The sequence below is a fragment of the Oppia nitens genome, unplaced genomic scaffold (genome assembly GCF_028296485.1).
Source record: "Oppia nitens isolate AA-2021 unplaced genomic scaffold, nextdenovo-longstitch-racon4-pilon3 scaffold2_pilon_pilon_pilon, whole genome shotgun sequence".
Classification (NCBI taxonomy): Eukaryota; Metazoa; Arthropoda; class Arachnida; order Sarcoptiformes; family Oppiidae; genus Oppia; species Oppia nitens.
This window is the reverse complement of record NW_026533210.1, coordinates 4,400,011-4,418,472: the sequence shown is the minus strand read 5'-3', so window position 1 is coordinate 4,418,472 and position 18,462 is coordinate 4,400,011. Positions and strand designations below refer to the sequence as shown.

The following is an 18,462-nucleotide window of genomic DNA, read 5'->3' as shown; positions in this document are numbered from 1 at the left end:
TATAAAAAACACATTTTTATTATAAAAATAGTAACCCATTGATTAAGTACTATTATAGTACTGTATTGTTAAAATTATATTATAAGCTAACAATAATTAATCTACATGTTTTTATTTTATTCAACTGAAATTATTTACTAAAAAATACTAGTAATTAATTTATTGCATTTAGATATATAGTATATATCATAGCTGGTGACCACGAAAATTAATAATTAATGTTTTTACGTGAATACTACTATAATTATACTATAAAAACAATTTTATGTATACTTTTGGGAAAAGTTTGTGTGTATTTGTTATTTGAAAACAATTGTTACAAAAATAAACTCTACAGTAATATAACTTTAATTATTATTATAAACTTAAAATGAATGAATAGATAGTAATACTGTCAGTGAATTCAATTGATATAATGGATTCACCAAATAAATAATTACTATAACACTATAATACTGTGTTATATTAATTCAGTCCATAGTCTATCACTAAAGTGTACAACTATTACCTATATTTCATTACAATACACAAACAATTTCATCAAATGAAAAATAATGTATTAAACACTTGATTGGGAATCACTTTTCGACATTTAGAGCATTGAATAGCATTTCGAGACAATTAGTTTAATTAAAAAAAATTGTTTTTAGTATTTATAATATCATATAATAATAGTAAAGCAAAAGTGTAACATATTTTAACACCTGTGCGTATATTAAATTTTTTGTTTCTCAGTTATGCTAGTTTTAATTATACAGTTTTTGTTTTGTTTTTTAGAATTAATATTATTTGCTTTTACTTAATTAAATCAAAAATAAGATATATATTTATATATAATTAATATTATAGAATAAATTAATGTAAAAAATAAAATCGATAGTAATAAATTAACTGCATTGCCTATTAATATATAATTTTATAGCACATAAATAAACAGAAATTGTTTACACATTTATAAATGTTATAAAAATAACTAATGTAAACAATAATAATTAATTTTAAAAAAATAATTAAATCATATATTGAAATCGGTTTGCAAGTGATCCTGATTTTAAAAATGTTTTATCAAAATAACAAAAAATATTTTTTTCATAAATAAAAAAGCATCAAAAATAACAAAATGTTAATTTAAAAATGATCATTTTTGGATAGTTTTATATTAAAACAGACATTAAATAAAATGTTAATTTAAAATTAGTTAATCATGATAAATATTAATTGATTTATTATATTTACAAATTTGTAATTATTTTTATAAATAAGTAAATAATGTTTTTAAATAACATCTTATTATGTTATCTTTTATAACAATTTGGTTATAAATTTTCTTTTTATCAAAATTTGGATTATTTATTGTTCAAAAAATATTCTTAAATATTATTTAGTGTGACTATTAAATTCCCGTATTTTCCCGAATCCAATCCCTATAAGAGGGAACACTGGCAAAAACATCAGGATATCCGAGACCACAGGGAATACCAAACGATACGACACCAATTTGTCCGTCACTACTAACCAATGGTCCTCCGGAGTCGCCCTTAAAAATGTTTTTAAAAAAATTTATATAAAATTAATAAATATATTAATAGATAAATTATAAATTATAAATTCTTACACTACAAGCTCCCTCTCCTTTAGGACTAATTGTACAAACGTTTGTCTGATCGATATGAGTTCCTCTGAGTGTACGTTTACATTGGTCTAAACTAATTGTTGTGACCACTAATTTTTGCAATAGTTTTGGATCGGTTTTTTGTGGATATGCTATATAACCCCAACCAGTAAGCCAGGCACGAGTACCGGCTGATACCGGATTATCAGCCAATTTAATTGCTCGGATACTATCTGTATATTTTATAGGCACTGTTACCTTTACAACACCAATATCATTGGTGTGCTCGGCTTTGCTATAATCTTTATGTATAATAAATTGTGCCGCTTTATAGCTAACTCCTTTATCACTTATACCGGCCGTTCCCGCCACAATATAAATCTGATTAATATTTTTGCTAATAGTTTAAAAATTAAACAATTAATAAAATTTATAATAAAATAGTTTTAATTTTTTGATAATATTTACTTATAAAGACAATGAGCGGCTGTTAGTATCCAATTGTTACTAATAATTGATCCACCACAAAATTGACTATTACCTTGACTATAACGGAATGCAATTTGATAGGGAAACTGATCGATATTAGCATCGGTACCACCAATTATACGACTGTCCAATGGTATCGATTCATTTAATTGTATATTAAGCGCAACTAACAATATAATCAAATAATTATATTCATTTATTTTAGTAAACATTTTTACTAACTTAAAGTAAATTTTGTTAAATTTTATTATAATATATAATAAAACAATTAGCAATGAAACACTTAATTTTATAAAATTATGTTAATATTTTAGGTATTGTGTTCATAATAATAAAGTAATGATATATATTTAATTCAATATTAAATAATAATAATAGGAATTCTGATATAATTAAATTAATAATACATTTACATTATAAATTATTATATTTGTATAAAATAAAAAGTTTAGTAAAGTACTAATGTTTTGGTCACCATTGATTAGGAAAATTATTTGAATAAATACCACAATAACTATTTGCTGATATAATTTTAAATAATTTAAGTTTTAGTAAACATCAATTGCGTTATAAATGACTAACAATTTTATAAAATTATTTAGTTTTAAATTACTTTATTAAAAACCTGTACAATACATTTTTGTATAACTAATAAAATTAACTGAGAATCTTAATCTAAAAATAATAATATTATTATTTTAATTTTGTTTTAAAATATTTTTTAAAACTTTCCCTAAATTGAATATTTTATATATCAAATTAAAAAAAATAAGTTATTTATTTAAAATAATATATATATTGTATGTAAATATTTAGTTGTGCTTTTTTGTACATAATTATCAAATTTTATTTAAAATATAAAAAATATATAAATTATACTTGTATTTCTGTATAAATTTACAGTATAACTTATTTTCTATTATATCAATAATGAATTTTTCAAATGAATTTTTTATTTATTTATTAATTATATAGTAAAGTAATTGCTTAATTTAATAATATAACAATTAATATGTTACGTTCATGAACTTCATATTATAAATTTATTATATAAAATCTAATATCACTAAACTTATAAAAATTCAATCTATTATGTAGTATATCATTAAAACAAAAATTGCTAATCATATAAATATCGTTAAAGCAAATAAAAAACATTTTTAAATTGAAAAATTACAAATTAATTTTTAATGATTAATTAAAAAGAAAATTTATTCAGTGAAAATTCAATAATAGTTAACTAATAGTCAAATTAAATATAAATTTTATTTGATAAACATTTTAATATACTATATCAGATATCAAATATGATTTAAAATGTAAATAAATATTTACTACAATTATTAACTACAAGTATACTAATAATAATTTACAAACAATCAATAGTATACTATAATTATAACCAAATTGAACAGTTGTATGATATATTATATATTATAAATTATATAAAATAAAAGTAACAATACTAATACTAATACTAATATTTCAAATATACTGTAGTAGTAATAAAAACTTGATGTATAAAATTTTGTGGCACTACCTATCAGCCATTATAGATAATTAAATATGAAAAAATTTATCCAAAATAAACTAGTAATGTAATGAATAATATAGCTGCTAGTTAGAATTAAAATAAATAATCTATCTATAATTACCATGTACAAATTTTTAAAAATGTAATTCAATTTTCTAAAATCTCTATGATCTTTATTTTTAATTAATTAACATACAGGGTACTTAATTTATTTGAGCAAATTTCATTTTATACTTATTATTGGTATTATTAATTAAATAAAATTATCTTATTTTATTTTTATTAATATTTCAAATTAATTTATATTTTAGAAAATTAATATTTTGTTGTTTAAAAAGTATAAAAAATAGATAACTTCAATTTTTTAAAAACTTAAAACTTTTGGTCAATAAGTCCGTATTTCTATACAGTTTTCAATTAAACATGGTAATTTTAATAAAATGTATTTAAAAAAGTACTAATCTAAAACAGTTAACTTTTGTATGTTTGCAACAAATTTATTTAAATGCCTAAAAAAGTACTAAAATATTAAATAACAGTAAACTTTTTTAACGTTTAAAAAATAAAAGTCAATAAAAATATTTATTATATAAAAATGTTAAATCATTCTTTTATTAAAAAAATTGTATGATTAGAAAATATGTTAAAATTTTTGTAAAAATATCTTATTATTTAATCTTGAAATTTCGCCAATAAAATCATAATTTTAAAATAAAGGTTATAATTTAAAAAATACACTTTTAATAAAAGTATAAATATATACACATATTACATCAATAATCATAATAAAAATCTAATAAATTAAAATTAATTAATAATATGTTATCAAATCAATAACTATTATGTTATTAGCTAATAGTTTAGTAATATTGTTGATAACAATAGCTGTCGATTGTGTATCACTACAATCACGTGTCATCGGTGGTACCGGAGCTTCAATTACTGAATTTCCTTATCAGATATCATTACGTTATGTTGAAGATAATTCACATTTTTGTAGCGGAGCTATTATCAGCCATCACTGGATACTTACGGCTGCACACTGTGTTTACGAGTAATTAAATAAATATATATATATATATTAAAAATGTTAAAAATTAAACTACTTAACAATAGATATTTTTTAATTTATTGTTATCGTTTTGAATATTTCCTATAGTATGACAACTGCCGACTTTTACATAGTAGCGGGAACTGCCTATTTGGACAAGGGTGGAAGTAGCTATGATGTCGACCAGTTTATTTTGCACCAGGACTTCGACAAAGTTAGTCTACAAAATAATGATATAGCATTGGTTAGGGTCGTCCAGAAAATTAGATTTAACGACAAAAAACAACCGGTAGAGTTGGCTGACAAACCCGTATCCGATGGTTCGGATGCCTGGTTGACTGGTTGGGGTTATGTAACTTCTCCACCAAAGTTTATAACACCAAATCAATTGCAAAAAGTAGTCGTTCAGACAGTCAGTTTAAACGATTGTCGTAATATACTTAGTTGGCTAACAGTACACAATGGCACTGTATGTACATTTGCTGGTAAAGGAAAGGGTACCTGTCAAGTAGGCATTGATAAAAAATATATTTAATTTAATTTACACACAATTTAAAGATATTGTTAATATCATTTAATAGGGTGATTCCGGTGGTCCATTGGTAAGTGGGAGACAAATAGGTATAGTTTCGTGGAATATTCCCTGTGCTGATGGTTATCCCGATGTCTATACAAGTGTACCGTATTATCGTTCATGGATTAGAGCTAATGCAGGAATTTAATTAAGTAGTGCATAGAAATTGAATAAACTTATTGTATAAAGCATTATTAAATTTAATAATATTATTATATTTATGTTACTTATTTATATACCAGTAAATTAATTATAACAAATAAAATTTTATGCTAAATCTGATATTATATATATACTGTATATAATAAAAATAAACTAAAAATACTGTTAATCTAATATGATATTTTTATCAATGAATTGTTAAAGTTTTTAACATATATAAAAAATATCCTATTTATTGCGTTTACTAATAATAATACATGTAGAAAAAATTAATTATTTTATTGAAACTCAGAACTATTGCTTATACAGTAGTTTTTGATATTTTTGGTCTAAAAAATATAATCTTTTAATATTTAAATGGATTTATAAGCACCAGGATTTTGATAATATTAACTTAGATAATAATGATATAGCATTGGTTAGGGTCGTCAAGAAAATTAGATTTAATGACAAAAACCAACYGATCGAGTTGGCTGACAAACCCGTATCCGACGGCTCGGATGCCTTACTCGGATGGTTGGGGTTATATAACTTCTCCATCAAAGTTTATAATACCAAATCAATTTAAAAAAGTAATCGTCCAAACAATCAGTTTAGAGGACTGTTGGATTACAGTACACAATGGCACTGTCTGTACATTTGCTGGTAAAGGAAATGGCACCAGTCAAGTAGGCATACCTTATTAAATACAGTATAATTAATTTAATTTAAAGATAGTTTATTCAATAGTATTAATATTACATAATAGGATGATTCCGGTGGTCCACTGATAAGTGGTAGACAAATATGTATAGTTTCGTGAAATATTTTCAGTGCTGATGGCTATCCCGATGTCTATACAAGTGTACCGTATTATCGTTCAGGGATTAGAGGAAATGCAAGAATTTAATTAAGTAATGCATATACTTKTAAAATGTATAAATTTAAGATTATTTTATATTTATTAACTGAAATAATTTCAATTAATAAATATAAAATAATCTTAAATTTATACATTTTACAATTATTGTATATTAATATATTTTTATTCGTTATTTATTAATAAATCAGATTTTTAATAATTAATAATCTGATAATAGAGTTGTTTGCTTTAAATTAACAAAAAATATATTTATGTTTATTTACAGGATTTTGCAACATGTTTGAAATTTATTATAAAAATAATTAAGTACCCCGGTAGTTAAATAGATTTCAAATAAAATATTTTAATATATAGTTTCGTTAAAAAATATTTAATTTTTGTTTATTGCTAATTTTTTAATTTAATTAAAATTTATTATACAGGTATATGTAATTTAATAATATAATCTAAAAATTAACAAAAATAATGAAAAAATAAATAATTAAATTTTTGATTTTTGTCGAATCCACGAACGATATGCCGCAACACTCGTATAAATATCGGGATTACCGTTACCGCAGGGACGGGGACCGGCAGATAACACACCAATTAGATTATCATTAACTGCTAGTGGACCACCAGAATCACCCTTTATTACAATTTTAATAAAAATATACAAAATATTATATATTATTTGGAAATTATATTAAACTAAAAAATAATAATAATAATAATAATAATAATAATAATAATAATAATAATAATAATAATAATAATAATAATAATAATAATAATAATAATAATAATAATAATAATAATACAGCACAAGTTCCCGCATTGCCACTATCGGCACAAACATTGTTTTTGGACAGTCGTAGTGAACTATAAATTCTTTGACATTCTTGTAAACTAATGATTTTTGATAACACTCCTTGCAATGTAAGTGCCGGTGTATTACTCTGGGCTGAGTAGGCACCCCAACCTGTACTCCAAGCTTGAGTGCCATCACGTACAGGTGCATTGACTAATCTAATTGGCCTAATGGTGTCACTGTATTTAAACGGTTGATCCAAACGAAGCAGTGCTATATCGTTGTTTAAGATATTACCGGACGGGCCATACTTTTCATGTTGTATTACTTGAATAGCCCTACGGGTGACACCACCGGATCGAAACTGTGTCCGACCCGCTGTTACGTGTATATTGTTTTGAGGTTTTCTAATAACAAACATAACATAATATAATAATTTTACACTAATTAAAAATCAACACAAATAATATAATTACTTATAAATACAATGAGATGCAGTGAGAACCCAATTAGGACTTATGATAGATCCGCCACAATATACAAATTCAGTACTACTTGTAAACACCTGTATTAACACTTGATATGGAAATTTGCTGATATCTACGGGATTCCCGCCCACAATCTTCGGCTCAATTTCTATCCCCGAACAGCAATACTGTCCAATAAAATAATTTAAACAAATAATTACTGCAAAAACAGTTATCGATGTATTAAAAAACATATTAAATATACTAATAAAATACTGTACAATACCACAAGTTTTTTTCAAATAATAACAATTATGATTTCAATCAAATCAAATAACAAACACTTATATAAGGTATCAAATCATATGAAAAGCATATTAATTAGTTTACAAATTGCATGATTAACAAAAAAAATAGTTTATGAAAATGATTTTTAGTAATAATGTTAATAATTATTATGTRTAAAATTACGTAGATTTTACTTAGTTCATTTTATCATTTAATAATATTGCATAGTAATAATGTTTAATTTATTCAAAATTTTACCAAGTAAATTTTTAAATATAAATCATTAAAGTGATTTTCTTTATGTAGATTATAGATGCTTAATTATTTTTCAGATTAAAATGCTAATAATTATTTAATTGATTTGTCATTAATTATTTTTATTTAAATTAACTGTTTATAATAATAATTAAAAATTAGTTAAATTGATAACATATAAATAAAATAAAATGTTATTACAAAACCGATTAAATTGAAATTATTTAACTATTTTGATCCTAATGCCAACAAATAAATTGATACTAAATACATTATTATATTATATAAAATATTTATATTAATAAATAATAAAACAATTAATTTATAATAAGTTTAAGTCTGAATAGTAAAAAATTTTAAATGTAATCATTACATTGAATAATACAAAAATTTTTATATTATTATTTTTAAAAACTTCTCAATAGTTGGCGCACTATATACAGTATAAGCTATAAATAAAACAAATGTATAAATAAAACAAATCTTTAAAACAAAACAACTTAAAAATCTTAATAAAATAATATTATTAGTTTTTATACGATCATAAAAAAGTCGAAATTATTTCACTTTTACTAATTGATGTTTAAGTCCCTTAAGGTTACAAAAAAAAATCAAATAGAAATAACAATTTTTAATTAATTCATTTGTCATTATTAATGCTTATATTTTATTAGTTTGTTTTTAATAACAATTATTTAAACATTAATTAATTTTAATAGTTTTCAACAACAACACAAAAATTCAAATTATAGTATTTTTTTGATCTAAACAAATCTAAATTCAAAATTTTAAAGTTTAAATTTTGATATTTTTGCTGCCATTTTATTTATATTTAACAATATATATGTTGTTTTTGATTCCTTATAAATTATCTGAATTTTAAATTATATTTAAAAATTATTTAAAATAAATTTTATTAACAAAATTGTTTAATTAGTTATTATTATCAAATTTATAATTTTAAAATAATAATTATTTAAATTAACTAATATTATAAATATTTTTAAAACAAATTTAGATTTTATTTATTTACTACTATTATTTAATATAAAAATTTTTGAAAACATTTTATATTATTAAATATTTATATAAATAACGACTAAATTTAAATAGATCTTATATTTAAATTGTTAATTTATTAATTCAATTAATAAATATAAACTATATTCCAGTATTATCTCTGATCCACGATCGATACGATGAGACATTCATATAAATATCGGGATTACCGTTACCGCAGGGACGGGGACCGGTAGATAACACACCAATTAGATTACCATTAACTGCTAGTGGACCACCAGAATCACCCTGGATGTTTGTTATTTCAATTAAAATAACAAACATAAATAAATACAATATAGTTAGATATATGATATATAATATTAATATGTATACCTAGTTTACACCCACACATACACACAAAAAATTATAATCAATACTTACACCACACGTTCCTTTGTAACCATTTCCGGCACAAACATTATTTTCTGATAATTCTAATTCTGGATATATTTGTTTGCATTCATCCAAACTGATGGTCTTCTCATACAAAAATTGTAATCTATTTGATTGGTCATTACTATAGGGTGAATATGCGCCCCAACCGCTAACATAGGCATAGGTTCCCAAAGCAATCTGTTTGTCAAACAGTAAAACGGGTCGAATTTTGTCAGTAGTCTTGAATGGATGTGAAACATGTATGAGTGCCATATCGGCAACAATTTTTAAATCATGTTTATAATCATCATTTATAATGACTTTATCTGCCTGTCTGGTTACACCACCGTCGAAAAACATTGTGTGTCCAGCAATCACTTTAACATTGTCTTTTGGTTTACTACCGGTGTCCACCCAATCATCCACACATACAGTGTATATAGAATAGATATTAATTAATAATTCAAAATTATCAAAACAAAACAAAATTTATTAATAAAAAAACTGTGTTATTATATTAGATGCATACTTATAGAAACAATGGGCGGCAGTTAGTATCCAATTTGGACTAATGAGAGATCCGCCGCAATAACTATAATATCCATTATAGTGTACTTGGATTAGTACCTGAAATGTAAATTTACTGATATCTGCATCATTGCCACCAATAATCTTGGGCTGAATTTCTACTATACTGTCCTATAAAAAAATTAAGACAAATAACTGCAAATATAGTTACTATAATTTTTCTTAACATATTGTATAGAAAGTGTTTTATTATAAACTATTATATAATTTAAAACAAATTTTATTCAATAAATATGAATTTGTGTAACTTTAATATCGGTCTACACTATAAATAATTTCAATGAGTCAATTGAACGGTACTTTTATAGTTAAAATAATACATTATTAGTTATTTTTATATACTGTACTATCATATATTGAAAAACTACGAACAGAGTGATAATTAATAATTATGGATTATTTTTGATGATAACAAATATTTAATTAAATTTATATTAATTGGCTTATAAGCAATAATTGCTAAACTGATAAAATTACAAAATCATTTAATTTACAAAAATATAATGATTTTTATTTATTATTATTTGCCTTACAATTACTTAAATTAAACTTTTAAAATTTTTAATTTGTTAAGTTAAATTAAACATTATTTTAGTTATAAAATTTTTTTTACCAATTTAGTCAGATACAGTTGACCACAAATAGTTTGTAAAATAAAAATTTTTAAGATAATTACTAATAATACTAATGATAATAGTAATACAAATAAAATAAAATAAATTTGTTCACCTATACTAAAAATTAAATATATTAAATTTTTATATTAAATAAATGTTTTAATATTATTTCTTAATAATAGGAAAAATTTATTAAGTTTAGCATTCTCAACTGTTTTTTCATTGTAATAGTGTTATAATTGTCATTATATAAAATAAACTAAAATTAATAGTAAACAGTGATTATTGTAAATAAGTCATGTATGGTATTGTATGACTCAGTATAACAAAATAATTACATTCATAAACATATAAATAATATAACTCATAATTAACACAAATAAATAATTTAATGTTTTTATTTTTAAACGTTTTTATTAATATTTTCAACATTTAATTAAATGTTTATTATTATTATTTTTTATTTAAATCCGACATTTTATTTTTAAGATATAAAAKAAAATTTTTCTAAAAACATCTAAAATTATTTTTGATAATTTATAAAAATCTGAGATAAAAATTTCAAAATTCGAAAAAAAATTTTGACAGACATATAGAATTCAGAAACGTACTCATTTCAGTAGATCGTGATATATTAAAAATAATTTATAATAATAATTGTAAAATTTATATTTTCTGTAATAAAAAACTAAATATTCATTAATAAAATAAAAAATTATTCATTAAAATTTATAAATAAAAATTTTACAAAAAATAGTAATTTTAATATACAATTAAATGTAAATACAGTATTTAATATAAGTTATAGTAAACAATTTGACATTTTTATCATCATTAATGATTGTGATATAATATTTATTTAAGCAATAATAGAACAAAATAAAAGTATAATATATAAAAAATTATATTATTTTATTTATAATTTTTAGACAAAATAACCATTTGTTTTAAGTCTAATAAAAAACTATTAGTTTGTTTTACATGAAATTCAGTCATTATTTTTTGTCAATTTTTTTGTTATTTATTTTCTAATGACTTAATAGACTCTGACTTTGAAGTGATGTTTCGTCAGCCGATTGATACAATTCCGGGCTATTGTTGTCTTGACTACACTTATCGTCGTTGTTGTCATCATTATTATCGGTGTGATTGTTGTTATCCTTAATGATTATCGGCAATACATTGTCTTTAAACTGGCCTTTAATGTTGCCGTTTGGCCTATAATTTGCCACAACAATCAACTTTCCTCCGCGTGTGTGAGCCTTTCCAATACCAAACTCTTTGGTATTTTTCCACACAATTTGTGTGAAATGATCTGTTAAATTGACCAAAAATTTTATTATATACTGTATTTTATTGTATGTAATGTATGTGTGGGTGAGTGAGTGAGTGAGTGAGTGACAAAGCTATTAAATAGTTTAGAACAATGTTATAGTAAAAGTCAATTTATATTTAGAGAAATATATATATATATATATATATATTSTGTATAACGTTATATATTGTATTTATAAAATAACTTTCAAAAAATGTGAAACTAGTTTTTAAGAGAATAATTTCTATATGAAATAGATTTCAAAAAGTGTGTTATATATAACTATGGCTTTTGGTTAGATATAAATTGATATAACAAAAATTATTTAAAATAGCACCGGTATATTAGCATTTTTTAAAGTTATATATAAAGTATACCCGAAATATTGTTATTTATTTTTAGTTTTATTATACATTTTATTTTAAATATTTCTAATTGATTTTATTGTCTTAAATATAACTTAAAATAATACCTATTTTTATGTTAATATCAATATTATAAATATAAATTTATTTTATGTATTTTCCAAGTATACACTTATTTTATCATAAATATAGATACAGTACATATTTTTGGTATCTATTGTTAATTAAAACTAATATTTGATTTACTAAATATAACTATGAATTTATTTTATTTTATGATTATTTTAGTCCAAATATGATTTTATGATTTGTTTAAAAGGGTTATAATCCTAACATAAAAGTATGTCAAAGTAGCCGCTGGTGCGGACACTTACCCAAACATGTGTATAAAAATAGGACACTGACTGACCATTAGGACAGTCACTCCACAAACACACACATATTACTATACTTTGTTTAAACTTATTTTCATTGATTATTGTAATACTTTATAATTTATATTATTTCAATAAAAGTTACAGTTTTTATAATATCAAAATTACGACTGCAATTATTTAAAAGTTTTTTGTTTAATAATTTATAATATATTTTCAAGCAACATTATATATACTTTTAAGAAATTCATATAAATTATTTTTCCATTATGTTTATTATATATATATATATATATATATATATATATATATATATATAGTTGTTTATTTTATATATAAATTTTATTTTATTCAAACAAAATTATTTTATTTAATATCTATGTTTTAAAAACCGGTCTCACCTATTTTTAAATATATATATATATATATATATATCATTTCAATTTGAACTATAAGAACATCTGCCAAAAAATCTATTGAAAATTATAACTTTAAAAAGTTATATAAAAAATACAATTGTGTATTCTAGCGTATATAAATAATTGAACATGTACAATTATTGAACAAATAATTTAAGTTTATATAACGTGCCTAAAACTAACCCCACGTAATAAAATATAATAAATACAATAAAACATAAAATTGAAAACTTTTCTATAAAGTTTTGATATCGATTTTTATTTTTAATTTGTTTTTTTTAAATGATTCATTTTATATTTTTATCTTTTATTTTAAAAAATATCTTATATTCTACACATTATAAATAAAATTGTTGAACTATTTCTAATAAAATAAAAACAGAAATTACTATATATTATATTAAAATAATTTAATAAGTTTTGACTAAATAATTTACGATAATTATTATATTTAAATTATAAACAAATAATTTAGATATACTATAAAATAAACAAATGGTGACAAACATAAGTGTAGATTAATAAACAATATTTATGTTTAGATATATTGTATGTTATTTAATATTCATAACACAATATTACATCTTTAAGTCTAATGTCATAATTACTAACTCTAGACTAATATTGTAATCTAAAAATATTTTTATTACTATAAGTGCTCCCATAAGTAAAAATATTTATAAGTTTGAAAATAGGTTTAGTAAATAATAAAAATAGTTTATATGTCTATTTTATTAGATTTCACTCTAAGCATAAATCATATTTTAAGTATAGTTACAGTATATAAAAACTAGTACTGTATATACCAGTGATTAACATTAAGTGTTATCATGATAACTTTGTGATACATATATAACATAACTAATTTAACAGATATTTAATAGTAATTTTCATAATTTATAACAAACAATGAGTAAGTTAAACAAACACTTACTCATTTAATATGTACTAGCTTATTTGTACAATTTTGTTTTATAAATTTAATGTTAATCACTGGTATATACCAATGTATTTGTGAAACTAAAAACCACTGCATAGCTAAATATGTTTATCTCATATATGATATTATATATAAATAAAATTGACTTTCATATTATACATTATTAGTCACAGCAAACAAATAATCAAAAACAACAACAAAATGCATAAATAATATATAGAACAGAATATTCTGAGTCATTCACGAATTTCTATGAATTACAGGGAAAATACATTTAGATTTTTTTATTGATCAATAAAATATAAGACATACAAACAATTGATTATTTAACTACTGGGGTTCATATCAATAGACAAGACAGTTATTAGACAGCAATAAAATAAGAGGATCAATAGAAAAGGAGACAGTTAGATTTAATTTACTAAGCAATTGAGCACATGTAGCTCAATATGAAATTGCTAAACATTGTTATTAAAGTCTACACACACATACATTTACTTTTATCTACTTACTTGCTAATGTATGCATTATTGATGGATCAATGTTAAAGTTATACAATGCAATCTCGGAGTACCAAAGTTTCACAATACTTTCACCTAATTGTTTGGCCAAATAGTTAGACAGTTAACAAACTTATATACTTAAGCAACAACAAAAATATATACAAATAATATAAGATTATATACTATGTACACATTATATATAAATATACTGTTACTGTGATTGTTATATTATCAGTAAATATTAATATATTAAGTTTACTATCACACTAACAAACTCAGTCATATTAATAGACTATTGCATTGGCAATACTTTAACGAAAATACAAAATAAATATATACCATATGTTGCTATAAATATTGTCATTAATATAATTGTCAAAATACATTATATAAACATTACTATACTATCCTTATCGTAAATATAACTAACTATCTAATGCTAGTATAACGTCTACAATGATTGATAATAAATAATAACTGATAACCTGGTGGATCAAAATCTGGATGACAGGTCCATTTGCACATTAGATTTTCGCCTATTTCCTGATGGTTACGGTATTTGAAAGTATCGGTGTGAGCCAAATAGTTGGCCCATTCCTGTGCCATAGTAACCAAATCATAGGACAGGGTCAATGCGGGAACGTCGTGTTTTACACGAAACCGATTGTGCCAACAGAGTGTTTCACTAACAAATGTATTGTCCATTATCTGTTGTTCCCGATCTATATAATAGTCGCGCCGTACGGTCACTGGACGGCCCATTAATAACTATAGAAATTATTAAAATATAAAAAGTAGAAAAAAATTGAAATTGTAAAAATCTTTAAGATAAACTAATGTCATCACATTATTATTATTAATTATTCAGTATATTATAATTATAATATTAATATATTAAGTAAGCTTACTTTTAATTAATTTTTTAAAAGTAATAATTTTCATTATTTATAGATTAAATACATTATTTTAGTAAAACTAACAAATTTATAAATTATTATCTTTTTGCTAAAAATATTTTTCATTCAAAGTTAATGCTAGATATTAAAAAAGCAATAAATTAAATATTTTTATATATATGTTGAAATATCTAAACAAATATATTTTGTAAAAATAATATCAATAAAATTTATCATATAATAATAAAATACAGTATATTGATAAACATACAATACATATAGGATTTAAGTTTATATTTAAGTCAATCAATCAAAACAAAAAAACAAATATTTCATATAAAAAATAAGTTTTAAAATTTCAATACAATTTAATAAATTTGAATAAAATATTATTTGCAAAAATATTTAGTTGTTTAATCATTTATTTTACTTATGCATAACTTATTGATTTATGCTATAATTTTATAAATTAAATTTATATATAATATATAGATATATTGTGCACAGATATATAGAAAATATTGATTTTATATATAAAAGATATTTCATATACCGTTTAAATATTATATATATTTGTTTATCTCATCATAATTTAATAAACATTTTTACTAATAGATTATTAATGAAAAAAATCATAAGACATACCTTATAGACGGCTGAGGTATTGAGCTTAACGTCCTGTCCTTCACTGGATGCTGAAGAACGAGACGGCGATGAGTTCAGTGAGTAGTGACTACTGTATTGATGGTGTTGTTGTCGTTGCTGTTGATGACTATGATTGCTATGAGTGCTGACACTGTCTAACATGGGATGCGATTGACGACTATCATGTAAATGTCTGTTAGGTGTCGAATGTATGGACATTGTCTCCATGAGCTCAAACTCAGGAGAATTGGATCGGTTTGTAGTGTGTTGTGATGTCAACGACGGAGCACTAGTTATGACCATTTTGGGTGCCGTCGGTACCAATGGACGTGATTTTTGTTTGTATTTAAATTTTCGGCGAATAAAATCCATAGTAAAGTAATTATTATTATTATTATTCACACAAAATATACAGAAAATGTTTGTTTTTTAGTTTATTTATCAACAAATTTTTTGTTTCAATCTATTAATTATAATTATATTTAATAGTATTTATTATTATTATTATTGTCTATGAAGTTGTCTTTGTTGTCAAACCAATCTCTATGAAGTAAACCATTAAATTTCTTGACGACAACTATCTGCACAAAATATATCAAATTTAATGTAATTATAATAAATTATTTATATTAAATGTATTGTAAAATATGATACAATACTGTATTATTTTGATTGTAAAAAAATAATAATAACATATATTTTTATGATTAATATAATTAATAATCATATTATTATATTTAAAAAATGTTTTATTTGAAATTATAAAATTATTTTCATTGGAAATAATTATCTAGTATAATTTATTTAAAAGAATAATTAGAAAAATATAAAATAAACATGGTAAATTATATATTTAGTAACTTAAATTCAGAATAATACTAACTTAATATGATTTACAGATTACAACTATTAACAAAATTATGTATTCAATTCAAAATAAATATTGTAATATTATCTAATAATGATATATAAATTAAATATAAAGTTCAATATAAATACTAAAATTTATTTTCTCATCTTATTATTTGCTCAAACAGTTTTGCTCCTAAGGCAGTCTCTCTCTCTCTCTCTCTCTCTCTCTCTCTCTCTCTCTCTCTCTCTCACACACACACACACACTGTTAACTTAAATGTAAGTTTTGTATAACTGTTTCATTAAACATAAATATAATATAAATATTATTATTTTTTAGAGTTCAGACAATTGTAAAGTAAAGAAAGTTCCCTAATAAATTCTCTCTAAATTTCACGAAAAATATTTTATTTTCTCTCTCTTTTATTATATATATATTAAAAATATAACAATAGTAATTCAATAAATTTACAAATATTATTTTTCCAAATACCAATCGATATACAATTTTATATAATATATTTTTTACAAACATTATAATGTGAATTAGGGTTCAATAGATGTTAGCACATGAAAACAGATTTCTTAAGAATTTCCAGAAATCAGGGAATTGCATATAAAACGATCTAATTTGCCTAAACTTTAATTATTTTAAACATATCATACAGTTATGTCAAATACATGTGCACACAAATTGAAATATTATAAATAAGTTTTTTTAGTACATTTATTTCATTATTTTGAAATTTATTTTTTATATTTGTACTATATATGCGAGTTTATGAGTGCGAGAGAGAGAGAGAGAGAGAGAGAATTTAAATAATCTATTTTTAATTCAATATAATTTTTAAATTTTAACCCACAGTTATTTTTAATACAATGAGTAGGCGATGTAAACACATAAATATCATTACATAAAATAAACAAATTATTAATATTTATATATTTTGTATTTTTGCTAATTGATTGGTTTTAATATTAATATTTATAGACTTTATAGACACTGACACAAACAAATACTTTATTAAACTATATTTTTGTTTGATTTTATAAAATTTGATTATTATTTTGAAAACATAACAAACAAATATTGTTATAATTATTTCTCTACCCATTGATTGTGATGAMKGAAACAATTAGATAAAAATTCTTAATTCTTATATAAAAGCCATGAAGTTTTTGTACTCAAMAYAMTATTAATGAAATAAAAAACAAGTTAATTAGTGAGTGAGTGAGTGAGTAAGTGAGTGAGTGAGTGAGTGAGTGAGTGAGTGAGTGAGTGAGTGAGTGAGTGAGTGAGTGAGTGAGTGAGTGAGTGAGTGAGTGAGTGAGTGAGTGAGTGAGTGAGTGAGTGAGTGAGTGAGTGAGTGAGTGAGTGAGTGAGTGAGTGAGTGAGTGAGTGAGTGAGTGAGTGAGTGAGTGAGTGA

General features: G+C 22.2%; 3 protein-coding genes across 3 annotated transcripts; all 3 read right to left on the bottom strand.

The window, feature by feature from the left end:
• Positions 1-1,390: 1,390 nt before the first annotated feature.
• On the bottom strand, positions 1,391-7,940 carry LOC128955740 (uncharacterized). Its single transcript, XM_054301413.1, has 7 exons — positions 7,932-7,940; positions 7,551-7,729; positions 7,085-7,481; positions 6,781-6,912; positions 2,081-2,277; positions 1,616-2,009; positions 1,391-1,537 (listed from the first exon to the last, which is right to left on the bottom strand). The coding sequence occupies exons 1-7, from the start codon at positions 7,938-7,940 to the stop codon at positions 1,394-1,396; spliced, it is 1,452 nt and encodes a 483-aa protein (XP_054157388.1). The 3' UTR covers positions 1,391-1,393.
• A 1,305-nt stretch (positions 7,941-9,245) lies between these two features.
• On the bottom strand, positions 9,246-11,722 carry LOC128955739 (kallikrein-2-like). The gene is made up of 4 exons (XM_054301412.1): positions 11,708-11,722; positions 10,051-10,220; positions 9,528-9,921; positions 9,246-9,392 (listed from the first exon to the last, which is right to left on the bottom strand). Exons 1-4 carry the CDS (start codon positions 11,720-11,722, stop codon positions 9,246-9,248), a joined length of 726 nt encoding a protein of 241 aa, XP_054157387.1.
• Positions 11,723-11,754: 32 nt separating this feature from the next.
• On the bottom strand, positions 11,755-16,486 carry LOC128955738 (uncharacterized). The gene is made up of 4 exons (XM_054301411.1): positions 16,184-16,486; positions 15,128-15,410; positions 14,652-14,735; positions 11,755-12,041 (listed from the first exon to the last, which is right to left on the bottom strand). The coding sequence occupies exons 1-4, from the start codon at positions 16,484-16,486 to the stop codon at positions 11,755-11,757; spliced, it is 957 nt and encodes a 318-aa protein (XP_054157386.1).
• Between the last annotated feature and the right edge of the window lie 1,976 nt (positions 16,487-18,462).